Source organism: Zonotrichia albicollis, chromosome 7 (genome assembly GCF_047830755.1).
Source record: "Zonotrichia albicollis isolate bZonAlb1 chromosome 7, bZonAlb1.hap1, whole genome shotgun sequence".
NCBI lineage: Eukaryota > Metazoa > Chordata > Aves > Passeriformes > Passerellidae > Zonotrichia > Zonotrichia albicollis.
The window spans coordinates 18,764,619-18,791,160 of record NC_133825.1 but is presented as its reverse complement, the minus strand read 5'-3'; the positions used below and the strand labels follow the sequence as shown (position 1 = coordinate 18,791,160).

At 47.5% G+C, this 26,542-nt stretch overlaps 2 protein-coding genes across 2 annotated transcripts; one reads left to right on the top strand and one right to left on the bottom strand.

The window, feature by feature from the left end:
* The first annotated feature begins 6,359 nt into the window (after window positions 1-6,359).
* On the top strand, window positions 6,360-14,115 carry LOC102063220 (lipase member K-like). The gene is made up of 10 exons (XM_074544221.1): window positions 6,360-6,534; window positions 7,625-7,740; window positions 8,343-8,460; window positions 9,721-9,919; window positions 10,145-10,254; window positions 10,407-10,543; window positions 10,971-11,108; window positions 11,215-11,286; window positions 12,282-12,350; window positions 13,882-14,115. The coding sequence occupies exons 2-10, from the start codon at window positions 7,636-7,638 to the stop codon at window positions 14,113-14,115; spliced, it is 1,182 nt and encodes a 393-aa protein (XP_074400322.1). The 5' UTR covers window positions 6,360-6,534; window positions 7,625-7,635.
* A 7,941-nt stretch (window positions 14,116-22,056) lies between these two features.
* Window positions 22,057-26,285, bottom strand: LOC102063392 (putative lysosomal acid lipase/cholesteryl ester hydrolase). Its single transcript, XM_005496872.2, has 9 exons — window positions 26,187-26,285; window positions 25,753-25,870; window positions 24,725-24,923; window positions 24,505-24,614; window positions 23,467-23,603; window positions 23,169-23,315; window positions 22,659-22,730; window positions 22,376-22,441; window positions 22,057-22,290 (listed from the first exon to the last, which is right to left on the bottom strand). Exons 1-9 carry the CDS (start codon window positions 26,283-26,285, stop codon window positions 22,057-22,059), a joined length of 1,182 nt encoding a protein of 393 aa, XP_005496929.2.
* Window positions 26,286-26,542: the final 257 nt, after the last annotated feature.

The following is a 26,542-nucleotide window of genomic DNA, read 5'->3' as shown; positions in this document are numbered from 1 at the left end:
GGAGCGGGGGAAGGCCACGCCCACAGGCGGCACGTGTGCGCGCGGGAACCCGCAGGGAGACCTGGACTGGGCGCACACCTCTGTACAGACACATCTATGTTTGGCACACATCTGGACTGGCACCTTTGTATGGACACACCTGTGCTGGGTGTACACACCTGGGCACACATCTGGACTGACACCTCTGTATGGGCACAGCTGGGCTGGGCACACACCTGTATGTGCACACCTGTACACACACACCAGATCTGTACGTGCGAGCCTGCCTGGTGCACACGCCTATACACACACAGACACCCCTGTGTCACACACCCCCGTGTCGTATACCCCCGTGTCACATACCCCCATGTCACACACACATCCCTGTGTCCCACACACACACCTGTAGCACACACCTATACACACACACCCCTATGTCACACATACCGCTGTGTCACACTCACACCTGTGTCACACACCCCCGTGTCATGCACACCTATGTCACACACACCCCTATGTCATACACACACCTGTGTCACAGACCCCCCTGTGTCACACACACCTCCATGTCACACACCCCTGTCACACACACCCCCATGTCACACGCACCTATACACACACAGACAGACCCTGTCACACACACACACCCCTGTTACACACACACCTGTGTCACATACACCCCCATGTCACACACACATCCCTCTGTCACACACCCCTGTGTCACAGACCTGTGTGTCACACACACAGCCCTGTCACACACACACCTGTCTCACACACCCCCGTGTCACATACCCCCATGTCACACACACATCCCTGTGTCCCACACACACACCTGTGTCGCACACACCTATACACACACACCCCCCTATGTCCCACACACCGCTGTGTCACATTCACACCTGTGTCACACACCCCCGTGTCACGCACACCTGTGTCACACACCCCCATGTCACACACACATCCCTGTGTCCCACATACACACTTGCGTCACACACACCTATACACACACATCCATGTATCACACACACCCCTATGTCACTCACATCTATGTCACACGCTCCTGTGTCACTCCTGTGTGTGACAAACCCTGCCCACCTGGAGGCGCCACCCAGCAGGAGCTGGGGCGGTGTGACACTGTGACACCTTCCAGAAGGTGCTGCTGGATCGCCCCCAACACCTGGCTGTGAGGAAAGCGGGATGCTGTGCCCGGAGCGAACAGCGCTGGGGATGGTGACACTGCGTGGTGACACTGCGTGGTGACACTGTGTGGTGACACTGCCCCAGGAAAACAAGCTGCCGTCCCCAGAGCCCCGAGTGTGGGCAGCTCCGGGGAGGATCCGGGTTGTTCCCCTTGCCCAGCTGCGGGGCTGGGAGGAGATGTTCCAGAAACCGTGTGACAGGATCGCTGTGGAATGGGGGACACCAGGAGGCGACACTTTTGGCAGAGGCGCTATCAGCAGAGAGGTGTGAGGCGCTGCAGGGCTGGTGATGCTCCTCTCCAGAGGGAGCTCCGAGCTGACCTCAGGGCAGGTGCTGTGACACGAATCAACGCGACACAGCGGACACCCTGCTCTTCTCAAGGTGTGAAAAATCACTTCTTTTTAAAATTTTAAAAATTTAATAGCAATAAAATAATTATAAAAATTGTAATACAATTAGAGTAATAATAATCTGCATAATTTGAATTAGGACGATATGAGACAATAGAAACAAAGAGTTAGGGACAGTCCGGGTACCTTTTTCTGGGCAAAATAAGCCCAAAAAAGGATCCACATTAACAGAGGATTAACCCTTACAAGCAACAGCCTGTTGCATATTCCTACACCTCATCCATGATGCATAAATTCCATTCAAACACAGGATTCTGTCTGGGCAGTGTCAACTTCTTCCTCTGAATCCTAACAGCGCCTTTGAGGTGGGAAGTAGTTCATTTCTTCTGATAATGGAGCAATAAATTCTCTTTCTCCGAAAGATTCAGATGTCCTGTGGCTGCTATCTCCCTGCGAGTCCTCTCTTTAAAAAAGTATCTTACATAGCATAGTTTCTATTTTAACATTTTGTTACAACCTAAAACTATATTTAGCACACTACTTAAGAGAATTAATACAGCATTACTTTCTAACACAACACATATAATATTCATTTTAATATTTGCGAAAAGCCAATCATAAAATACGCATTTTTTACAAAGGTAAAGGAGACTTTTTAATTTCTGACTCTAACATTTATAGATTTCTATTAGTGACAGTGGATTGGAGGGTGAAAGTGGCACCTCTCTAATGACACTGGACGAACTAACAGTTTATTAAATTTTTTCTCTTCCATAAAAGAATGCAAAAAAATAAGTAATTTACATAAAGTTTGTGAAACAGTTTGTTACAAAAATGTAAACATCAGAAGGCTTAGAAAATCTTAAAAGATCAGGGTGACAGTGTTGTTCAATGGGCTCTTCTTGGAGAGAGGTGGGAGCCCCTGTCTCCCCTCCACATGTGTTGTGGGGTCATCATAGAGGAGAACATGTGCTCAGTCTGGCACTTTTTTAAAGAAAAATAAAAAAAAAAATTGTATAACTGGGCATCCAACCTGTGAGAGTTTACAGCTGTGGGTTCCCATTTATGGGAGGTTTTCTCTTCTCCACACCGTTGCCCCCAAAAGCCTCAGGATTTGGGTCCCCTCCTCAGCATCTCCTGCAGGGTTGGCACCTTGTCCTGTCCCCTCCCTCCAGATTCTCAGTTTAGTTTCAATTTCTTCTTTACTAAATGTGAGACATGTCACTTCAATATGAGAACTTGTTCACTAATGCTTCCTTTACTAAGTGGTCTACAATATCTCTGCTTGCAGACCCAAGCAGGGCTGTTTTATTGGTTGAAATTTGGTTATGTCTTTCATCATTATGGATTGTTTTCTTTAAAGAGGTTCTCTCACTGAAATACACTTTATAATTGAAGCCTGACTTTTTGATGCAGAAGCAATAAAGGTGAAAGCAGGAGTGGATTTAGTAATTCAAAGATATTTTTAATTATACTTTTTTTGTTTGTTTGCTAATGTCTACATCTTAATTAAATGTACATATCATTCAGAATGCTGTTTCTCCTCAGAGGACTGGTGGGGTTGCACTTCTGCCTGGCTGGTCTGAGGATTGTCACCACCATTTGTCACCACCATTGCTGGTGTCTTTGTGAAAAGGAGATTTCTCAAACCTCATAAACCTTTGGCCCACTGGCCATGGGATGGTTCTGTGTGGGAGATGTGCTTGGGAATGGTTGGTGGCTCTGAGGGGTCACCTGGATTGTCACTGCCAGCTCAGCAGAGTCTCTCAGATGTGGAAGCAGGCAGGAAGGCAGGCACAGAGTCACAGAACCATGGAATATCCTGAGCTGGAAGGGACACACAGGGCTCAGCAGTCCAGCTCCTGGTCACCCCAACAATCCCACCCTGTGTGGAGCTCTGGCAGCCTCAGTGCTGTCTCCATTCCCTGGGGAGCCTGGGCAGTGCCAGCACCCTCTGGGGGAAGAACCTTGCCCTGAAATCCAACCTAAACCTCTCCTGGCACAGCTCCAGCCTTTCCCTGGTTCTGTCCCTGTCCCAGAGAGAAGGAGCTGCAGCCCTTGGTGAGGTCTGATCTCAATGTGTTCTGCTCCAGCTGAACAACCCAAATAACCTCAGCCAGCCCCTGTGTGACCCTCCAAACCCTTCACCATCATCTCCTTTAAATCCTTTCTAACACCTCTTAAATGCAGAACAGTATTAAGACATTATTACACTTTAAAGAGGAACGCCAAGAATTCAGACAGAATCCCTGGCAGCAATTTTACAGAGAACTCCATGATTAAAACTCGAGCATGATGGGTAGTGCTGAAGTTTCCACTGCAGTGGAAAAAGCTCAGTGCTCACCTGATGAGCAGGTGGGGACTGGCAGCAAGGAAAGCAGGGGTGGTGCAAGAGAGAGCTGCAGGAGCTGGGTGAGAACCCCTGGATGTGTGACACGTTCCTGCTCTCGGGCCAAACACCCACCCCAAGTATGCGCTGGTGGCAGGTGGCTCTGGATGAGGACACAGATTAGGAGCTGTGGCACAACAGCCTTACTGGAAAGGAGCTGGGCAGGGTGGCAGGCACCACCCTGGGCATGAGCCAGCAGGGTGCTCTCCCTGCAAGGATGGAGAACCCCAGCCTGGGCCACAGGAGAGGGCAAGGGCCACCAGGCTGGTGTCAGCCCTGCCAAGGGAGGTGACATCTGGATGCTGTGTCCATTGTGGAATGCCTGGTGAGAGGGATGTGAGGATGGTGACCTCCACAGAGGCTGAGGAGCTGTCAGTGACCTGCAGCAGGAGGTGGATGGAGCTGAGCTTGCTGGCTCTGGCCATGCAGTGAAGTTTGAGGGGCTCTCCTTGACCCTGATGCCTTGAGAAGGCTGGCCTAGAAGAGAGGCCAGACAGAGTTAAAGAATAAAGCAGGAATTTATTAAAAGGATCTCCTCCATGGATCCACCTCGGGCAGCACAAGAGCCCAGCCAGGGCTGCACCCAAAATGAACCAAAATGGGCACAAAATGCACAACCGGTCATGGGGTCTGTCACTTTGATCAGTTCTGATCCATTTGCATCTTGGGGTTCATTGTCCAATTATAACTTCACGTTATGCAGTCTCAACCTGTTTGTTTTTCTCTCTTCATTCCACGGTTGTTTGTGCTCTTGGGCCTGAGATTTGGATCATTTGTCCTTGGTCCCCAGCTACAGCAGGAATTGTTTTGTCTCCCTGCTCTGTGCACAGAGCTCACCATCCCTTAATGTGAAGCCTGGACTTACTCACTAAAGCAGCACAGAATTTGAAAACTATAAAAGCTAAACCTGAGGCATTAATCCCATCCAGCGTCTGCAGTGGTGGTGCTTCAGCAGGAGCTGCACATGACCTTTGGGAGGCTGGAGCATCTTATAAGACCCGTGGCAATGTCCTGCTCTCCAAATGCTGCAGGACTCTGGGGTGCAGCCTTCGTCTTGCCCCTTCCAGGGCCTCCGGATGAGTGTAGCCGGAGCTGCTCTGCCCTTTCCCTGGAGTGTAGATTTCCATGTTCTGTTTCCTCAGGAGGTGAAAGTCGGAGGTGTCTTACTCAGCTTCAGTACCCCAAAACCAAAGTCACGCTTTGTGATGGTGTTCACAGGGGTCTCAGGATGAGGGAAGAGATGAGGATCTGACTCCATGTTTCAGAAGGCTTGATTTAATATTATATGATATATATTACATTAAAACTATACTAAAAGAATAGAAGAAAGGATTTCATCAGAAGGCTAGCTAAGAATAGAATAGGAAGGAATGATAACAAAGGCTTGTGGCTTGGAGTCTCTGTCCCAGCCAGCTGACTGTGATTGGCCATTCATTAGAAATAACCAACATGAGACCAATCACAGATGCACCTGTTGCATTCCACAGCAGCAGATAATCATTGTTTACATTTTGTTCCTGGGGCCTCTCAGCTTTTCAGGAGGAAAAATCCTAAGGAAAGGATTTTTCATAAAAGATGTCTGTGACAACCCTTCACCTCCAAACCTGTAAATGACAAACCCCTCCTCCAGTGTGTGTTTATAGAAGTGGGACAAACTGACAGACCTACTTGGACACCTCTCAGGCCCGTTCCAGGCTGACAGACAGGAGACCTTTCCCTACTGACCTTTCACCATGATTCCCAGAGCAAAACAATCTAGGAAAGAAGGGCAGGAGGCAGCCTGCCAGCCCTGGCACGGGGCATGGAGAGGGAGAACTCTCCCTGTTGGCAGGAGCGGGCACTCAGGTGCTCCTCATACCTTCCTGCAAGGGTGTGAGGAGCAGGGATGTTGTGGTGGGCTGGCACAGCTCCACCCCCCAGCCCAAAGTGGGGCAGCTGGAGGCAACTGGGAGAGCAAAAGTGGAAAACTGGGTCGGGATAGACAAGGTATGGAGTGTTGCTATGGCAGCTGGGCTGGGGCCCATCCCTGAGCAAAGGGAGCTCCATCCCAGCCTGACCCAGAACAGATGTTTTCAGTCTGTTGCCTGAGATTTAATCTCCATCTCGCATGCGGCACCTTTGTATAACAAGAAGAATCATAATTTCATTTCTACACCCCAGCTACGGGAAATGAATAACCTAATTATGTCTCTTGTAACAAATAAATAAAAGCACCATTGAAATGGGATGCTGGAAACTTTCTTCAGCAACACCAATTAAGCCACTCAATGGAAATCACCTCCAAACTCTGCCTAAACAATATTTAACTGGCCTCCACAAACAAATTCTGGGGAATTGCACTTTCTAAACTGTGCTGTTACCTAATGATGAATATGCCCTGCATCCCAGGGTGTTTACACTTGCCACCCCACCCTGCAGCCGGTTCAAATAGGGCTGTCTCTGTGCCCCAGCCAGGGGACAGAACCCATCCTGTGGCACTGCCACATCTCCATCTCCTCCAGGCTGGGCATCTCTTCCTGCTCTGCCCATCCTCTCCAGGGGCTGACACATCCCTGTCACCTCCTGCAGGAGCTGTGCCACCTCTCAGCTGGGCTAGCTGCCTTCACTTCTGGACAGGTGAGTGTGGGGAAAGCATGGCTAGAGCCTGGACAGGTGAGTGGACAGGCAAAAGGACAGTGGACAGGTCCCCTGGACAGGGAAAAGCATTCTAAACTTGCCTGTGAACAGCACTTACCACTCATGGCACTTCCAGCCCTCAGAACAGGGCACCTAAATCTCATTTGCTGGCTCAGTTCTAGAGGCTGCTCCAGCCCAATTTTTCTTGTGGTGTCCAGTGTTGTGGTTGTTGGAGGGAGCAATCCTGGCCAGAGCTTTCCGTGCCTGTCTGTGATGCCTCCTGCCCATAACTGCATGCAAAGCCTGCTCCTGTGGCAGCTGCACTCTCCAGCACATTGAATGAGGGGTTTTCTAAACTGTGTTAAATCCAGTATCACTAAGGGATGTCTAGATCTGCTGGAAGATACATCTCTCCCCATTTTGCATATAGATTTGCACTCCAAAATGTCCTTCTCTGAATGAAATGTGACCCATTCTTGTCTTTTACACCATGATCAAGGAGAGAGGCAAGCAGTTAAGGATTTTCTTCTCATGATTCTATTTAAGGAGGGAAGGAGGTGCTGGAATTTATTCATCCTCTCTGTCCCTCCTGGGGTTTGGAGGGTTAACAGGTGATGCAAACAGCAGGGTGATGGGACAGAGCTGTCCCTTTGCTGGAAGGGAGACTGGAGCAGTGGCACTGTGTGGTCACTGACAGGACATAAAACACCCTAAATCCTCTGTGTATTGGAATGGCTCAATTTCATTGAGGTCTGAGCAACCTCAGGGGGCTGGAATGAGCCCAAACCATTCCGTGATTCTGTGATTTTAACCCTTTGCAGTTCCCAGCGGTGTGTACAGCACCACAAGGGTTGCTGCCTCACCTCTTACAGGAATTCCTGAAAGTCCGTCCCACCTCCCTGGAATTATCCCTGCTGAGATGTGCTCCCTGAGCCACCCCGTGTTCATTAATGTGCAATAATGTGCATTAATGTGCATTAATGCTTTTAATGGTGACCCAGGGCACCAGGCTGAGGCCGGGTCCCACCTGGGGTGTTTCCCTCCCTGCCCTGCTCTCCCTGGCACTGAGTGTGGGGCTGTGTTGTTCCAGGCACAGCGAGGATGTGGCTGGCTCTGGCTCTGCTCTCCGTGCTCCACGGGATGGCAGCTGGGGAATGCTTCTTGAATTCCCCATATCCCAAGAATCCAGAGGCAAGGATGAACATTGTGAGTATGATGGCGTTGGAGAGGAGGTCGGAAGTGTCCAGGAAACAGCCACCATTTAAATAATTACAGTGAAATATCACATTCAGGCATTTCCTCGCTGGAACCTTATTATCTATGGGAATAAATCATATGTGACTCCATTTTCTTCATGGTGGGAAAAAGGCTATTCTTTATGGATATAATTCCTTTTTATACAGTTTTACAGACCTTGAGTGGGACACCAATTGGTCAGGAGCTTTCTTGCCAATTATTGCTTTTATTGGTTATTAACAAATTGTTATTCTGTATTGACTGGTCACTCAGACTCTCAGTGTGCATATGTAGGGAAGTTTGTGAGAGACAGTTTTCATTTTGCTATCTTGGTGCAAAACCAATTTATACAGGTGCAAGTTATTTTTTTCCCAGGAATAATATTAACTAATTTTGTCAATTATGTGCTCACACCAGGATTGCTTTCACTCAGGAATTTGCAAAATGCTGGCTTTGATCAGGCCAGCCACTGATTCCAGGAGAGCAGGATTTTATGGAGCCTTTCTCTATTATTTTTCTACCTTGCTGCTATTGTTTCCCCAACAACTATTGTTTCTTTCTTCTTGTTGCAGAGTGAAATGATCTCCTTCTGGGGTTACCCCAGCGAGGAGTATGATGTGGTGACAGAAGATGGCTACATCCTTCAGCTGAACAGGATTCCTCATGGCAGAGGAAATTCTGGGTGCCAAGGTAAAAGTGATGCCACACAGGACACACACACACACCTTGAGCATTCACTGGTATTGGAATATGAATCCCAATATTACCAGGTAGATTGCGCCTGGGCCAGTCTGACCCTCGCTGCTGAGCCAAAGGCGGCCTCTGTGGTGTATCACCCCAGAGACACCTTCAGCTTGCTGGTGGTTTCAGCTGGGCACTGAACAAATCCAGGCTTGTTAGGAACTCCATTTACCTCAAGAAGAAGGCTTCAGACGATGGTGAAGAGAAAAAGGAGGGATTCTGCTGGAGGGTTATATCCAGTGGTTTATTCCATGGTTACAAGGGTCTGACTCTTGGGAAGAGCTCCAACAGAATGTAGAGCACATGGCCGGACTAACCTTTTAAGCTCAGGGGGAGGGGAGGGGAGGGGACAGGTGAGCCACCAACCAGGTGGGGGGGGCAGGGTCTCAAGGGACGAGGGACACCTAGACAGGCCAATGACCTCTGGGCCTGAGGGGCATCCTTTGAACTCGACCAACCACACGACGCCTTTGCTGGAATGTTAAGCCTGATTGACAGGACTCACTCGGCAAGGGACGAGGGGGAAGGGGAAGAGAGGTATTGGTACACCTGGGAGGTGACCTGGAAGTCTAAAACAGGACATTACAACACACCGCAACAACGGGGATAGCAGGGCTTGTGCAAGAGGGTTTTCAGGGTTCCCTGTGGCTTGGCATTGGTTTTGATGGATCAGAATTTGCGAGGAAGGCTGATGCCTTGTCAGGGATGTTTCCTCACCCCTCATGGACCCCTGAGCATTGAATGTCAGGCTGCAATCTCTGGTGGCACACCTGGGGCTCTCTCCAGAGCCTGGCTCCCAAAATGTGCTCCTGCTGCCATTTGATGGATCAGCAGACTGGTCTGGTTCTCCCTGGGTATCCTCTTGTCCTGTGGGATCTATCTAATAATAGATCCTATTTAGATCATTCTATCTAAATGAAAATTGCATTTTTCCTGTCACATCCCCAGGCTCTTCCACGTTTGCCCACCGAGCTGCCCAGGCAGCTCAAGTTCTGCCAACACCAAGTTCTGCCAACACCAAGTTCTGCCAACACCCCCAGAGATTCTGGGGATAAAACCCAAGATAATGGTGAATTTTTAAATCTAGAGGAACACCAACACAAACCTCCACGGATTTTGGCTGCCATGGGGATAACACTTCATAAATTGTTTCAAAAGGCAAAATACAGCATTAAAATGAGGAGAGTCATGATGCTGCCTGTCTTGCAGGTGTGAGGCCCGTGGCACTCCTGCAGCATGGTTTCCTTGCAGAAGGCAGCATCTGGCTCACCAACTTGGCCAACAACAGCCTGGGCTTCATCCTGGCAGATGCTGGCTACGATGTCTGGGTAGGAAACAGCAGAGGGAACACCTGGTCCAGGAGGCACCAGGTGCTGACCACCACACAGGATGAGTTCTGGGCTTTCAGGTAAATGGGGGGCATTGAAGGTCTCAGAAACAGCTGAATTCTGTCAGGGTCACGCTGCCCCAGCTGGGGGATGAGGGAACCAGGCTGGAGTGAAGCTCATCCAACTTATTTTGAGTGAAAACTCAGTAGGATGAAGAGTTTTGTGGGGTGGCCCTGCCCTCCTGCTGGTTTTGTGGTTTGCTGATGCTGCCCCTCTCAGCAGGATATCTCCTCTTCCTTCTGCAGCTTCGATGAGATGGCTAAATATGATCTCCCAGCCATGATCAGCTTTATTGAGCAGAAAACAGGACAGAAACAGCTCTATTATATTGGCCATTCCCAAGGCACCACCATAGGTGAGTGGGTCCTGCTGACGGCAGCATGAGAAGTCAACACCCCCTCTCAGATTTGTAAAATTACTCACTGAAATTAAACTATGTGCATGAGTGCCTTGAAAGACTAAAAAAGTCTAAACTTTTTTTTTTTCTACTTTTTTCCCCCCCACCAGGTTTTATAGCTTTTTCCACTATGCCTGAGCTGGCTCAGAAAATCAAGGTGTTCATTGCTCTTTCACCTGTGACCACGGTGATATTTTCTCAGAGTCCATTTAGGAAACTCTCAGTCTTTTCTGACTCTGGGCTTAAGGTTGGTCTGCACTATGTTCTGCACAGCCAAAATGGTTTTTTATGGGGATTGTGAGATTATCAATGGGCTATTTCAAGTCATTTACAGAGAGGGGAGCTCTGTGCTCTGTTTTATTATGAAGAAAAACACATCTCACTGAAGAACCTTTCAGTCTTGTCCTGAATTCACTCCCTAAAATGAATTATTCTGGTGAGTAAAACTGATGCAGAGGCTGTGAATTGAGCCCTAGCATTTAACACAAGAGCATTAATGAATGTAGGAGATCATGCCCATAAGAAACAAGGAGCTGAAGCATTTAATGGGGTGCAAGGGAGGCTTCACTATGGGCAACCTTGATGGGGGGATAAAATAGAAGTTGTAAAGTAGTGCTTTTGGGGAAAAGCATGACCAGACTTCCTATTTGATGAGCACATCTGGGATTTTACAGGAGCTCTTTGGCACCAGGGAGTTCCTGCCCCACACTGCCCTGGGAGAGGTGGTCCTCTCCAGGTTCTGCTCCTGCTCCAAGGTCTGCAAGCACATCCTGGCTTCAGTTTTCGGGTTTAACTGGAAGAACACAAACATGGTACGTGGGAATGGACCTGCAGAGGGTCCTCCTGAGGGCCAAAGCCTTGGCCATGCCCTGTTCTGCAGGGCCAGGTGAAATGTGGGATGTGCTGGTGTCCTTGCAGAGCCGGTTCGATGTGTACATGGGGCACAACCCGGCGGGCTCCTCCGTGCAGAACATCATCCACTGGCTGCAGGTAAACCTCCCCAGCCGCCCTCCATGCGGACCCCACAGAGCGTCCCTGGTCCCTTGTGGGCAGCCTGCTGTGCTGCTGGCTGCAAGGCACACCTTGGCCAGGTCTTTGGTGGGTTTTGTTTCCACCCCTCCGTAAAATGCTCGGCGGGTTTTGGAGCCAGAGGGGTGGATCTGCCATGGAGCTGAGGGCCCTGCAGCCACAGCAGGAACATTCCAGGGCTCTTGTTTCAAACCAGCCCCAGCCCTGCAGCCCAAGTGCCATTAGTGGTCAGACTGGACCAGGCTGCCACCATTAGTGGCATCTGGACTGCAGCCAATTAAGCTCATTACTGATAAAGCTGATTATTTCTCTTTCTTCCCCTCATGGGCATGAGAACAGTCACCACCAGAGAACTTTGACACTGCAGTTGTGCTCTGCTGCACTCCTTTTCTCTTCCCCAAGCTAAAAATTTGCATATTTTTGGTAGATTGCCTGTTTACCTCCTCTGGGCTGTACTCAGGGCACAGCTCCTTCCCTGTGTGCAATTCCTGCTCAGGGACCCCAGAAGGGCTTTGTGGGGTTTGCAGCAAGAGCACACACCCCATTCTCTGAAGTGCTGCTGCCCAGTGGAGGGATGAGGCCACCTTGACCTTGCATTGCTGCTGGTCCTGTTCCAGTTAGACAAGAGATGCTCAGAGGCTCCTTCCATCTCTGACTGTGCCATTTCAGGCCCACTCTCCAGCCCACAAGGAATATTTGGAGTTCTAAACCCATTTTCCAGACCATTCTAATTTCTTCACATCCTGGTGTTATCCGCAAACATTAGAAACATAATCTTTACCCATTTGTCCAAATTCATGACAATAATTACTTGTGCTGGGCCTGGGGCCAGGCCTGTGAGACACTGCCAGTTCAGTGATGAAAGCTAACTTTTCAGGGTAGACTTTTGAGGGTTGAGTGCACCCCCAGAGAGCTGTGACTTCACTCAGAGCACTGCATGTCTGAATTTGCTGCAGGGAGTCCACGGTGGGGCACTGAGAGCTTTTGATGGGGGGCACATGTACAACAGCCTTCACTACAGACAGGTGAGGTGCTTCCAGTGCTTCCCTTTCCCTGTTCTCTTCCCATCCATGCCTGCTGTGTCTCCCCTTAATGTATTCCTCCCTTCACAAACTGGAAGTCAGGATCTCTGCTTGGAACAACAGCATTTTCCATTCTCAACTCTATTTTGCAAATACATTTTAGATGGAATAAAACACTTTAAATTAGACTTTCCACTTTCCATAGGATAAGGGGAAATGGTCTCAAGTTACACCAGGCTGAATATTAGGAAAAAATTTCTTCTCTGAAATAGTGGCTAAGCCTTGGAACAGGAAAAAAAAAATAAAAAGAAAAAGCTTTTTGTATTCCTTAAACAAAATGAATCCTTCAGAAAGCAGTATGCTTCTTAACTGGATTAATTACACTGCAAGTAACGAGAGATGCTGCTGGCAAATCACCTCATGGCAAATCCTCAGGGTGTGGAGCTGCAACAAACCCTCCAGAAATGTTTTAATTTCAAAAAATTTGCTTCCAAACACCTCCCTGGTGTCACTGAAGGAAGTGCTGGGGAAGTGTCACCACAAAGAACTTTGGGAGGGACCTGTGGAGGTCAGGATGATCCAGCAGCACTAAACCAGGGCAGCCAAAGTTCTGCCTCCTTATCCAAACCATCTGTAGAGTCAGAACTAGAATTTCTCGCCCAGCAGAACAAATTCACTAATTAATTTTAATTAAATTGCCTCACTAAATCATAGCACGTAATGCTATGCTGCATCTCTACTGAAGTTCCTCTCCTTTCTAGAAGAAAAGAGTTCCAGTTTTCATTTCCCCCCAATTCCCAAAGAGTAGCAATGGTGCACAGTTTGTTGCAGTCCAGAAACATCTCCTCTTTGGGAAGCCCCTTTACCATCTATCTTCTCCTTGTGAAGCCACTTTTCCCTCTCCATTTTGTGAAGCCCCTTTTCCATCTCTTCATTGTGAAGCCAATTTTCCATCCATTCCCTCCTTGTGAAGCCCCTTTTCCCTCTCCATTTTCTGAAGCCCCTTTTCCATCTCCTACATGTTAAGTCACATTTCCATCTCCCTCTTGTGAATCCACTCTTCCCTCTGCACTTTGTGAAGCCCCTTTTCCATCTCCACTTTGTGAAGCCCCTTTTTCATCTCCTCCTTGTCAAATCCCTTTTCCTCTGCTCCTTGTGAAGCCCCTTTTCCATCTGCTCCTTGTGAAATCCCTTTTCCCTCTCCATTTTGTGAAGCCCCTTTTGCATCTCCTCCTTGCGAAGCTCCTTTTCCGTCTCTACTTTGTGAAGCCCCTTTTCCCTCTCCTCCTTGTCAAACCACTTTTTCATCTGCTCCTTTTGAAGCTCCTTCACCATCTCCTCCTTCTGAAGCCCCTTTTCCATCTCCTCTTTTTGAATCCACTGTTCCCTCCACTCTTTTTGAAGCCCCTTTTCCACCTCCACTTTGTGAAGCCCCTTTTTCATCACCATTTTGTGAAGCCCCTCTTCCATCTCCTCCTTTTGAAGCCCCTATTCCCTCTCCATTTTGTGAATCCCCTTTTCCGTGTGCTCCCAGACCGGGGCCCCGTTCTACGACGTGCAGGACATGGAGGTGCCCACGGCCATCTGGAACGCGGGCCGGGACTGCCTGGCCGACCCGCGGGACACGGCGCTGCTGCTGCCCCAGGTCAGGAACCTGGTGCACCACAAGCTCATCCCCCACTGGAACCACATGGACTTCGTGCTTGGCCTCGACGCCTACGAGGTTCTGTACCGCGAAATCCTGGACGTCATGAAGAAGCACCTCTAAGATTCCAGTTCTACTTGGTACAGTTTTTATTTTAGTGCTGTCTCTACAGGATTTTGAAATTTCTTTTCAATCTTTTGAATTTTTTGAATCTTTTTGAATCTTTTGAATTTTTTTTTGAAATCTCTGTGTGGACCACCTGAATATAGTTCATTAAAATGTTCAGCTTTTAACTGGAGCAGTGACAGGGTGGAGAGAGAAGCCTTTATGCCATTCCTGGCTGGCACTGCATTGCCTTTCTTCATTTTCCTTCTTTTTCCTTCTTCTTTTCCTTTCTTTTCCCTTCTTCTTTTCCCTTCTTTTCCCTTCTACTTTTTCCTTCTTTTTTTTTCCTTCTTCTTTTCCCCTCTTCTTTTCCTTTCTTTTCCCCTCTTCTTTTCCCCTCTTCTTTTCCCTTCTTCTTTTCCCCTCTTCTTTTCCTTTCTTCTTTTCCTTTTTTCTTTTCCCTTCTTCTTTTCCTTTTTTCTTTTTCCTTCTTCTTTTCCCTTCTTCTTTTCCCTTCTTTTCCCTTCTACTTTTCCCTTCTTTTTTCCCTTCATTTTTTCCTTCTTTTTCCCCTTCTTCTTTTCCATTGTTCTTTTCCTTTCTTTTCCCTTCTTCTTTTCCCTTCTTTTCCTTCTTTTCCCTTCTTCTTTTCCCTTCTTTTTCCCCCTTCTTTTCCCTTCTTTCCCCTTTTTTTCTCTTTCCCCCTTTTTTTCCCTTTTTATTCTTTTTTTTTCTTTTTTTGTTTGGTTTGGTTTTGGAGGGGTTTTTTTTGTTGTTTGGTTTTGTTTTGGGCTTTTTAGTTTTTGGGGTGGTTTTTTTGTGCCTTCATCAGTGACACAAAGTTCACTGTTGCTGTCTCAGGTCTGCCACTTGTCACACATAAAGACATCAAGGCGGATCAGAAAGAGATCCAACAGATTTGTGGTGGAAAACATCAGAATTAGGATCCCAGAATGTTTTGGGTGGGAAGGGACCTCAAAGCCCATCTACCTTCCACCATCCCAGGCTGCTCCAAGCCCCAAAGCCCAGCCTGGCCTTGGGCACTGCCAGGGAACATTTCCTAATTCCCAATATCCCATCCATCCCTGCCCTCTGGCACTGGGAACCCATTCCCTGGGTCCTGTCCCTCCATCCTTTGTAAATAGTTTCTTTCCATCTTTCTCCCTTCAGGTACTGGAAGGACATGTCCCTAGAAAAAAAGCAGTCCTAGTGGTTTTGAATTCAATAAAAATTGTAATTAATCACATTTTTAATGTTGCTGGGTTTGGGCATTATATTTTTTTCCTTTCCGTGACTGAGGGGTGAGAAATGAATAAATCCTGAAGAGAAATTTCCAGTCAGACAGCCCAGTGTGTGATTCTGGTGGAGAATGTGTAAAATCCAAATAAAAAGGGACTTAGGGCATTCACAAAATGCTTATCTTAGGGTTTATCTGAGAGGTTTGGGTAATAAGACTGATCAGTGATCTCAAGGTGCTGTGATGCGCTGATGGTTATTTTCTTCAGCCTGAAGGAAGGGCAGTGATTTTACAGCAAAAAAAAAATTTGGCTGTTTCTGTCAGCCAAAATCCGGAGGCCCATCAGAAAATCTCAATAAATATGTCAATGTTGCAAGCACCAGAAGAATCAGCTTCTTTCAGGGAGGGAAAATCCAGCTGTGAGGCGAAGCAATATTTCATTGAGAAACTGCTCAAAATCATGCACTGGAGCACAGTCAGATTTTCAGTCTGTCAAGTTTTCTTTAAAATTCCCTGGAAGATATCCATCACACTGAAAAGCAGAGAAGATCAGTCAGAGGCTTGTGGGAGGCCAGGAAATAAATTTGGGGGAGAGCAGCCATTCCAAGTGATGATGTGGGTATATTTGTATAATATTATACTATATTATATTATATTATATATAAAATACTATAATACATTGTATTATAGATTATATATCCTATCATATAATAAAACAATATATAATAATTTATTATAATAATATATTTTAATAATATATTTTATACTAGTATCTATGATAATACAATATATAGTACATATATTAATATATATTATATAATTATATATTTAGCATTATAATTATGTATATTATACAGAATGTATATAATATATTAAAATAATATATTATTATATAATATATTATCATATTATGTACATTATATTAATATATATTATATTCTAATATTGTAATATATATTATAAAATACATTAAATTATATTATAATATATTCTTATATTATATAATATCATATTTTAAATATAATATATTGTATAATATATATTATTATATATTAGTTTAATATGATATATAATTTAATATAGTTAAGATATATCTTATAATATATAGTACATATATCAATATATATGTACTATATTATATAATGCATATAACTAACGCATATTAATATATAATATACATTAAGATAAAATATATTATTATATTATATATTATCATATTACATATAGTATATTATATAATATATAATAATATATATTATATAATAATATATATTATATAATACAATAAATTATAATCAATCACATAATACACAACATATCATATATCATATATCATATATCATATATCGTATATATTGGAAATAATATAATATAATATAATATAATATAATATAATATAATATAATATAATATAATATAATATTTCTATTGTTGGTGTATTACTATATAAAATAATTCCTGGCTAAAATTTGGCAGAAGTGCAGGACAGAGCTCCCTCCCTGCTGCTGGGTGTCCCTGTGCTGTCCTTGCTGTCCCCTGCAGTGGCTTTGGGGGAACCTTCCCAGGGTGACTCTGAGCCATGACATGTTTGTGCCCCTGCTGCTTCCCTCATTGTCCTGTCTAAGCCTTTCTCCTCTGAAGGGCAAAGTCAGCAAGCAAAATGAAAATCTGATGGCATTTACTTATGAAAAGAAGCTTGCATTCTTTACGGTTTCCTGTAGTATCACTCAGCCACGTTGGTTTCAGTAAATAATTCATTCTTTAGTTCTTTTTTCGCCCCTTTTTTTCCTATGTCTGTAGTTTCTGCCTCATTCCAAGAAGCTTTCTGTAAAATGGTCTTTTTAGGTAATGCTCTTCACCTAATCTGTTTATTCAGTTTGCTCAAGTCCATCCATCTCCAGTAAATACTCTTCTCTCTGCTAAGAAAATTGCTCGTGAATTTTATCAGGGGATCAGATTATTGGATTTGGATATTGTTTGCTTTTCTGCCTTTAGGAGATTCTCTAAGCATCTTTCTGTAGTGCAAATTCTTGCTTAAGTTAATCCTGTTTAAACACATCTTTTTTCTTTTTTTTTAAGTCTCTTGCCAGTTCTGCAGAAACAATTTGCCCAAAGCCAAAAAAACAATATTTAAAATGTGGCTTCACTTGGTATTTTGCCATGGGGACAAAAGGGCTTTTCCTTGATTGCTTTGTTTCTTTTCCCTGTGCCTAAATATTTTCTTTCCCTTTCAAAACCCTGAAACAAATCTGTGACCCAAATCCTGGCTGAAATGAAAATAAAACAGCTGCCAGCAGCGGGAGACATTTGCAGATGAGACTCGTGGCTCATGGCAGCACCCAGAAGGTGCAAAAATAAACGAGTCAAAAACACCCAGATTGTGCCCTGGGGTCAAGAGAGTTCAGAAGGGTGACACAGCCTTCCCTGCCCCTGCTCCCAGCTGGGATACACCAAAATTCCCAAATTCCCAGACAGGGTTTTCCTGTGTGCTGTTTTCCAGCAGTGCCTGGCATCCTGATGGTCCTATCCCAGCTGGACAGGGGACCAGGACCTGTCCCCACCACCGCTCCTGGGACAGTTCCTGTGCCACTGCCACCACGGGCTGCCACCCTGCTCCTGCCCAGCTGCCCAGTCTGGCCCGTTGTCCCTTGCTGGGAGCACTGGGAAGGCACCAGGGACCTCAGGGGACATCGGCACTGCCCCGAGGCCATCGCCACCCTGCACAGGGAGAGGACATTCCATTGTCCCCTGAAATTCCATTGTCCCCTGTCATCACATGAGGACATTCCATCGTCCCCTGACATTCCATTGTCCCCTGTCACCCCATGAGGACATTCTATGTCCCCTGTCATCCCATGAGGACATTCCATTGTCCCCTGTTATTCCATGAGGACATTCCATTGCCCTCTGTCATTCCATTGTCCCCTGTCATCCCATGTCCCCTGTCATTCCATGAGGACATTCCATGTCCCCTGTCATTCCATGTCCCCTGTCATCCCATGAGGGCATTCTATGTCCCCTGTCATTCCATGTCCCCTGACATCCCATGAGGACATTCTATGTCCCCTGTCATTCCATGTTCTGCTGTCATTCCCTGCTGTCCTGGTGGGAAAGGCTGTGCCATGCCAGATTCCGCAGCCTGCTGAGCCAGCATGTTTGTCCCTTGTCTGGCCGGCAAACACGTCCCCAAATTAAAAGCTTAATAAATAAACAAACAAAGAGCCTTTTGCCACGGGGCTCGTGGGCTCCTGTGACACTGAGCCAGGTTTGATACAGCACCAGTGACAGCCAGGCCTGCTGGCCCTTGGGCTGCTGCGCTCCTCTGATTCTTTTGTGAAAGAAATTTAAAACAGTGGCCAGGGCTCCAGGTCCTCAGAGTTTGGTGGGTGGAATAACAGGAGCCTGGCGTTATTTCACCTGGAGCAGGTGCTGGAGGTGTTGTCTGAAGGTGCAGCCCCGATCCAGGTGTGACCCACCCTCATCAGCCCCAGCATTGTGTTGCAAATCGCTGGCAGCAGCCTCCAGCCCCAGTGCCAACTCCTCACCTCTGCCAACCTGTTATTAGGCAATCCACTGACAGATTGGCTTCAATCCTTCTCCTTTCCCTCTCCAGATGCAGGTCAGAGGTTGGGACATCTCTGCAGAGCCCTGGTGGGCTTGGTGCTGTGCAGAGACCCCGGTGAGGCTGGTGCTGGTGCTGGTGGCACCACCAGATGCCTCCTTAGGGGGATGGATGCCCTGAGCCCAGCTTTGCAGCCCCACAAGCTGCTCAGCTGACGTCAGTTTGGGTTAGAGAGCAGTGCTTTATCCTTTAAACATATTTATCTCTCTATTAAAAGGCGGGGGATGCAGAGGCTGCAAATTAATCCCGCTGAGGTTTAATCCGCCCGGACCGTCAGCATTTTTATTTTCTTTGGATTGGAGGTCCTAAAACCTTCTGCTGTGGGTGTCTTCTGCCACGTGCAGGGACTTGCAGGCAGAATCCTGCACAACCCCACACAGCTGCTGGCCAGTACATGCAACACAGAGGTGGCTCTGTCATAAATAATTTGCAATAAACAGAATAAGTGAATCCCATGTAATAAATAGATGGGGCTGCTATAATGAGCATGCCTGTAAGAGTAGCCTCTTTGAGCTAGGTCTCATAAGCTCTTGGAGGTCTATAACACACCTAAGATAGCTCAGCTACCTTTGGAGGCATAAAAATCAGCAGGATGGCTTCTGTGGTAGTGTTGGAAGCAAAAAGGTTTAATAAAAGGCAAAATAACAAGCAGAGAAAAACCGAGGCAGGTACCAGAGGTTCTTGCTCCTCATAAAACACCTCACAAAACCAATTAGCTTCTTTGTTCACTTCTTTTTCTAGGAAATTGCCCAAACAAGACTTTTTAGCTTCTGTCCAATTAGCTATCCTTAAGTTTGAGGTGAAGTCCCCTGAGCCTGTGAAGCAGCTTTTTCACTAATCAAAAAGAGAAACTTCTAAGCTTCTTTCCTTTTTGAAGAGACAAATGATAGATTTGTCACTGCATCAACAAAAACCACATTCCTACACATGCCCACCACAGCTGATGGGTGGCTCTGCTGGCTGGGCAGTCACCGGGAAGGTGGGGAGATGATGGTGTCTGCTCCCTCAAAAACCTTGAGCTGCTGTTTCTCAGCATCCACCTCGTCAGGTTTTCACCCTGAGGTTTTTCTCCAGAGTCCTGGAGCTGCTGGCAAGGCAGAAATAGCTCAGTCATGGTCACTGGGCCACACCAAGGGTGCCCTGTTGATGCAGATGATATTTTTGATGCCAACCTCTGGCAATACTCTGCCATTCCCATCCCTGGCAAGGTGAGAGGCACCTGCAGAGGGCTCATCCATCCTGGTGCTGGGCTGCTCTGCTCCTACAAGCTGGCATTTGGGGGTTGCAGGGTTTTATCTGAGTAGCCCTGCTGATAAGGTGGAACCCAGAAAGTGAGATGCTCGGCTTTGCCAGATGTCCCCAGAACCTGAAACTCAGTCATGGCACTACCAATTCCTGCTCTGTTTAATGCAGCACAATTGTAGGGAAAAAAGATTGTAGCTTTGATTCCAGAGAGTCAGTAACAAGTCAGCCTCTCCTGGGTAAACAGAGCGGCTGAAATTCACTCCTCTAGTCATGACTTTCTTTTTAATTTCAACAGTAAGGAGCTGAACAGGACGAGCAAGAAAAGCTTGGCAAGAAGCCGTGTGATTGGAGAGGGATAGCTAGGTGGATTTGTGAGGTGAGAAAGGGCTCAGCCTTTCCTTGCACATTTCACCACCAGCAAATCACCAGGTTTGAACTTCACTCCGTGCAATGAGGAGGATCTGGTGAGGAGAATCTCCTGCTCCTGTGCCCAGCTCAGAGCCCCCTGGGCCAGATGTGCCCTCTCTCCACCAGTGGCTGTCACAAGGTCACTTCCCTCCCCTCCTTTGCCTGAACCCACAAACCATAGCACGTGCTCAATTCCTGGAGTAAAATTTCACTCCTGGATTGCTCTGAGCTGGAAAGAAAAGCTGGAAAGAAAACCCCAACACAGCAGATCTCCTGCAAGCCAAGCGCTGGAGCTTGGCTCTGATGCAAGACTTTATTGCAATAATCTCTACAGACACAGGGGATGGGCAGAAATCACAGGAGTGCATTTAAAAGACTTAAATCAGTGTGGAACTGGGCGACAGGGGGACACGGGGACATTTTTAAGCAGAGCATCCCTCACACAAACCCCGTGCCCCAAGGCACATGGGAACAGGCAGCTCCTCCATCCTGGGGCAGCACAGGGATGGATGGATGGATGGATGGATGGATGGATGGATGGATGGATGGATGGATGGATGGATGGATGCATTCATGGATGGATGGATTAATGAATTCATGGATTCGTGGATGGAGGGATTGATGGATGGATTAATGGATGAATTCATGGATTCGTGGATGGAGGGATTGATGGATGGATTAATGGATGAATTCATGGAGGGATTAATGGATGAATTCATGGATGAATTCATGGAGGGATTCATGGATGGATTCATTGAGGGATTTATGGAGGGATTCATGGATAGATTCATGGAGGGATTTATTGGTGGATTCATGGATGGATTTGTGGCTGGGTGGGTTCATTGGTGGATTCATGGATGGATTCATGGATGAATTAATGGAGGGATTCATGGATGAATTCATGGAGGGATTAATGGGTGGATTCATCGATGGATGGGTTCATTGATGGATTAATGGATGGATTGATGGATTGATTAATGGATGGGTTAATGGATGGATTTATAGATGGGGTCATCAATGGATTGATGGATGGATTTGTGGATGGATCCGTGGATGGATTGATAGATGGATCTGTGGATGGATTGATGGATGGATCCAGGGATGGATTCATGGATGGCTTCATCAATGGATTGATAGATGGGTTCATGGATGGATTGATTGATGGATGGATTCATGGATGGGTTAATGGATGGGTTCATGGATGGATCTATGGGTGGATTCATGGATGGGTTAATGGATGGATTCATGGATGGATCCATGGATGGGTTAATGGATGGATTCATGGATGGTTTCATGGATGGATCTATGGGTGGATTCATGGATGGGTTAATGGATGGATTCATGGATGGATCCATGGATGGGTTAATGGATGGATTCATGGATGGGTTCATTAATGGATTCATGGATGGATCCATGGATGGATCCATGGATGGATGCACAGATGGGGTCATGGATTCTCCTCCATCATGGCCACCATCCGCTGGTACATGCGCTGGGGGGCATTCAGGCCCCAGTGGTGGTCGAAGTGGTTCCAGTCGGGGAAGTGCTCGTGGTGCACGACGTGGGTGAGGCGGGACAGCAAGCGCTTGGTCTCCTTATGGGGGGTCACCCAGTCGTGCCCCCCGCTCCACACGGCCACCGGCACCCGCATGGCCTCGATCTCGTAAGAGGGAGGCCTCGGCTGGCAGGAGGAAAGCACTCCTGTTACCTGGGGCTCTGGTGGGTGGGGTGTGCTCCCCCATCCCCATCCCAGCCAGCCCCTTCACCTGGTTGTACTTCTCTATGTTTCTCAGCCCGTAGTCAAACTGCTTGAACTCGGTGGTTTTTGCAGTCTGGAAGGCAGAGGCAAAGGGTTAATCCAGGTAATATCCTGGATCAGCCTTCCCAGACAGACACACCTTTTGGGACACCTTGGTTAAAAAGCAGCAGCTTAAAAATCCCTTTTGTCTCTTTGATTCCACCTCCTTTACCTGTTTCCAGCAGCATTTGAAAATACCACGTTCACAGATTAAAAGAAAGTTAAAATAGTTATAAAATCAGAATCTCTACCTGTCCCCAGTGCACGAGATTTTTTACTGATGTATAGTCTGGAAAATGAGATAGGTACACATCCAGTCGGCTCTACAGGAAAAAGAAAGGATTTTCTAAGTGAGTTGGGAAGGATGAAAATCCATCTGGGCAAAAAACTTCAAGCATTCTGTCCTATAACTGCAATATAAATGTTATACATTCTTTATTCTTTAGCAGCTTTATTCTGCTCAGAGCTAGAAGCAGCTTTCAAAGGTAAGCCACTTAATCAATGGAAATACACTTAAAATGGAAATGCAACTGGTCCAGTCATTCTTTGGTTAAGAGATGAGACCACAAATGATTTTCTCTTACCGAGGACTCCATTGGGTTTAACACCCCCACACCACTGCAGGGAATCTCCAAACAACCACTGCCTCTCACACCTTATTTTGGAGGTCTATACTCATTGTTGTGCCTCATTAGATATCTCCAGGTGTATAGGAAAACCAGAGAGGGCTGTGACATGGACGGAGAGCCTGGTGTACCCACCATGTTCAAGTTGTTCCTGTCAAAGCCTCCGAACAGGAAGATGCTGTCGGCACACACTTCAGCTTCCAGTGGCTTGCTGCACTTGTCAACCAGGAACAGCTTCTCCTTCCTTGGCACCAGAACCAGCTCTCTGGTTCCAAATATCTCCTGCAGGAGCATGAGGGAATGTCAGGAATGGTGCTAGGAGCTCCAATGCCCACCGCAGGTGCAGGAGCAGCACACAGCGGTAATGCAGGGGACAGGAATTGCCAGAAATCCCTGGATTTTGGCAGTAACCACCCAGAAACACCTCCTGTACCTTGAGCAGCAGGTCTGATAGGAAGGCCAGCTTTAACACAGGGCCCCGGACGTGGTGGAAGGTGTACACGGGAGCCAGGGCAAAGAAGAGTTTGATTTTCTTGGCCAGATGTGGCAAGCTGGAAAATGCTATGAAACCTGAAAAGCAGCATGAGAGAACAACACAACCCCAGCTTACCCCAGGCCCTGTGTTTGAGGGTTTTTTTGAACAAAAAACGCTCCTGGATGCCAGCACAGCCCAGGATGGATGGGCAGGACGTGGACGTGGCAAACCCCTCCCATGCAGAAGGCTGGAAAGGCAGGAGGGGACAGCAGCTCCCAGCAGTGTCCAGTTTGGGATGGTGTTGAAGATTGCAATGCAAGATGCTTTCCATTCCCATCTGTATGGCAGATTACCTTTGTCAGGTGGGCAGTTTGCCTTATCTCTCTCTTTGAGTGACCACATTCACACCTCCCTCAGGAGGGGACATTGCTGATAACAGACTATTGAATATCACTGCATGGCTGATAAGAACTACAACATCCCATTGGGAGATGGGAGCCCGGGGGAGGAGCCAAGCATTGCTACCCAGATATAATCCAGAGGTTTTGAGACATCAGCACGGCTTTCTCCACGGGATTCCCCAGAGGAACAGCAGCTGTCTCTTCTTCCACTGGATCTTCAGAGGAAGAACACATCCTTCTCTACAGATCCCCCTTGCTCCAACAGAACCACCGCTGACACTGCAGGAGGGCTGCAGCCACATTTCCAATTGGACTGCCACCAGCACCCCACAGGGTGTCAGGTTGGGGTCTTACTCTATCAGTGTTCTTGTAGTGTACTGCATTGTTTATTTTATCTTTTTTTTTTCCTTTTCCCTAATAAAGAACTGTTATTTCCTGCTCCCATATTTTTGCCTGGGAGCTCCTTAATTTAAAATTTATAGCAATTCGGAGGTGTGGGGTGGGTTTACATTCTCCATTTCAGGGGAGGCTCCTGCCTTCCTTAGCAGACTCCTGTCTTTCCAAACCAAGACAGATGGACATTGATATCACTCACCCAGGGAACTGCCCTGAGCGTGGCCAACGTAGAACAGCTGCTTCTGCTCCGTTTGCATCAGGATGAAGCCCACCATGGCCGGCAGGTCGTACACGGCCATCTCGTGGAAGCTGCGTGGGAAAGGGAGAGTCTGGAGGAGATTCCCACCTCCCATCCACCCAGCCCACTAGGGGCTCAGTGCTGGCAGCCCTGCAGCCCAGCTACCCTTGGTGGCCCTGACCTGAAGTCCCAGAACTCCTCGGAGGCTGTGGACAGGCTGCGGTGCCGGCGGGACCAGCTGCTGCCGCGGTTGTTCCCGATCCAGACGTCATATCCCGCGTCCGCCAGGATGAAGGCCAGGCTGTTCTCGGGTAAGTTGTCCACCCAGTCACCACCATCAAGGCAAAACCCATGCACTATCAGCACGGGGGTCCTGGCTCCTGAAGGAAGAGATGGGAGGTAGTTGGCAGAAGGAGGAATGTGCTCCTTGTTGATGGAGTGACAAAATCGTCCTTTGTCCCCTCAAAAAGGAAATAAGCCCAGAAGTTTCTCTCCTCAATTAGGTGAAAAAACACCTCATAGGATCTGGGGGCTTCACCTCAAACTTAAGGATAGCTAATTGGACAGGAGCCAAAAACTCCCACCTAAACAATTCACTAGAAAAAGAAGAAAACAAAGAAACAAATCACTTTTGTGAGGTGATTTACCAGTAACAAGAACGTCGGGCACCTGGCTCGGTTTTTCTCTGTAAAGAGTTTTGTTATCTTGCCATTTATTAAGACCTTCTTGTTTCCAACACTGCCACAGAAGCGATCCTGCTGATTTTATGCCTTCTGAGGTAGCTGAGCTATCTTGGGTGTGAAATGGATCTCCAAGAGCCTATGAGACCTGGCTCAAGGAGACTCATATTTCAGAGACACCTTTCCCACATGGAAATAAAACAGTACCTTGGTACTGTTTCATGCAAGATGCACATTAAAAATTCCCTTCTCCCCTTATTTCCCTGGTTATACTGGTGCTTCCTTAGGGGGGTTTGTGCTACCCCAGGCCCTGAGCCTGGGCCTTGGAGCAGGGGTTTGCTGCAGGGAAAGAGCCACTTTGGGGGCTTTGTTGGGTCACAACACAATGCTGAGCTCCTGAAGGCAGCCCAGAAGAAGTTTCTCATCCCTCTCCCAGCTGCCCAAGCCATGCCTGGAGGCACAGGCATTCCTCTTGTTGTCAGGAGGGCCAGGGTCACAGCTGGTATCCCCTGGGTGAGGCTGAGCCCACCTGAGAGCCTGGTGCCCTCCTTGCCATGGGGAATCCTGTTGAGGCTCAGGAAGTAGCCATCCTCTGTCATCACCTCGTACTCCTCGCTGGGATAGCCGTGGAAAAGGATCTTCTCGCTCTGCAGGGACAGGGGTGTGAGGGCAGAGGGTGACCCAGAGCTCTGGGCCTGCCTCAGCTTCCCCCACTGCTGTCACCCATGTGGTGTCCCCGGTGTCACCTGTGCCCAAAGGAATCACAGGGAGAGCAGGGAGAGGCCAAGCTCAAGCTGAGGGCATGGAGTGAGGGCCAGCAATGCAAATATGGGAGATTATTGACGCCCCAAACCCCCCAGAGAGGCCAGGTGCAGATGCAGGGAAGGGGTGAGCCCAGCTGGTCCCAGCTGGAAGGATTTTGGGCATGCCCATGGAGAAGCGAGGTGCCCCCCCAGCACTTACAATGTTCATGAACCTCTCTGGGTTGTGGAAGAATTCATCACCTGGGATGGCATCTTCCAGCCCCTGGGCCAGGCACAGGGCCACCAGCAGCAGCCACATCTCACCCAACTGCAGCACCTGCAGGATAACAAGGCTGTGAGTGCTCCAGGGCCATGAGGAACCCTTTGGGACAGCCAAAGCCTGATCCTGCCACAGGGAGCAGGTGTCTGCAACCCCTTGTGCAGTTTGGAGCCCACCCCAAGCCCCTCTGGCTGGCCATTGTCATCTAGACCAGCTGTAAGTGTGGGACAAGCAGCCTCCCACCACCCCCTGCCTGGGAAAAGCATCAGGGAAATCCTTGAGCTTTCAGGAAAAGC

Bases quoted from the DNA above. Each gene is read 5' to 3' on its own strand.
- LOC102063392 (XM_005496872.2), bottom strand. From the start codon at position 26,285: ATGTGGCTGCTGCTGGTGGCCCTGTGCCTGGCCCAGGGGCTGGAAGAT. The intron at 25,871-26,186 runs GTAAGTGCTGGG...CTGTCCCTGCAG, and splicing joins CAGAGAGGTTCATGAACATT to AGCGAGAAGATCCTTTTCCA. The intron at 22,442-22,658 runs GTAGAGATTCTG...TCTGCCTTCCAG, and splicing joins ATCTCGTGCACTGGGGACAG to ACTGCAAAAACCACCGAGTT.
- LOC102063220 (XM_074544221.1), top strand. From the start codon at position 7,636: ATGTGGCTGGCTCTGGCTCTGCTCTCCGTGCTCCACGGGATGGCAGCT. The intron at 7,741-8,342 runs GTGAGTATGATG...TTCTTGTTGCAG, and splicing joins CAGAGGCAAGGATGAACATT to AGTGAAATGATCTCCTTCTG. The intron at 11,287-12,281 runs GTAAACCTCCCC...AATTTGCTGCAG, and splicing joins ACATCATCCACTGGCTGCAG to GGAGTCCACGGTGGGGCACT.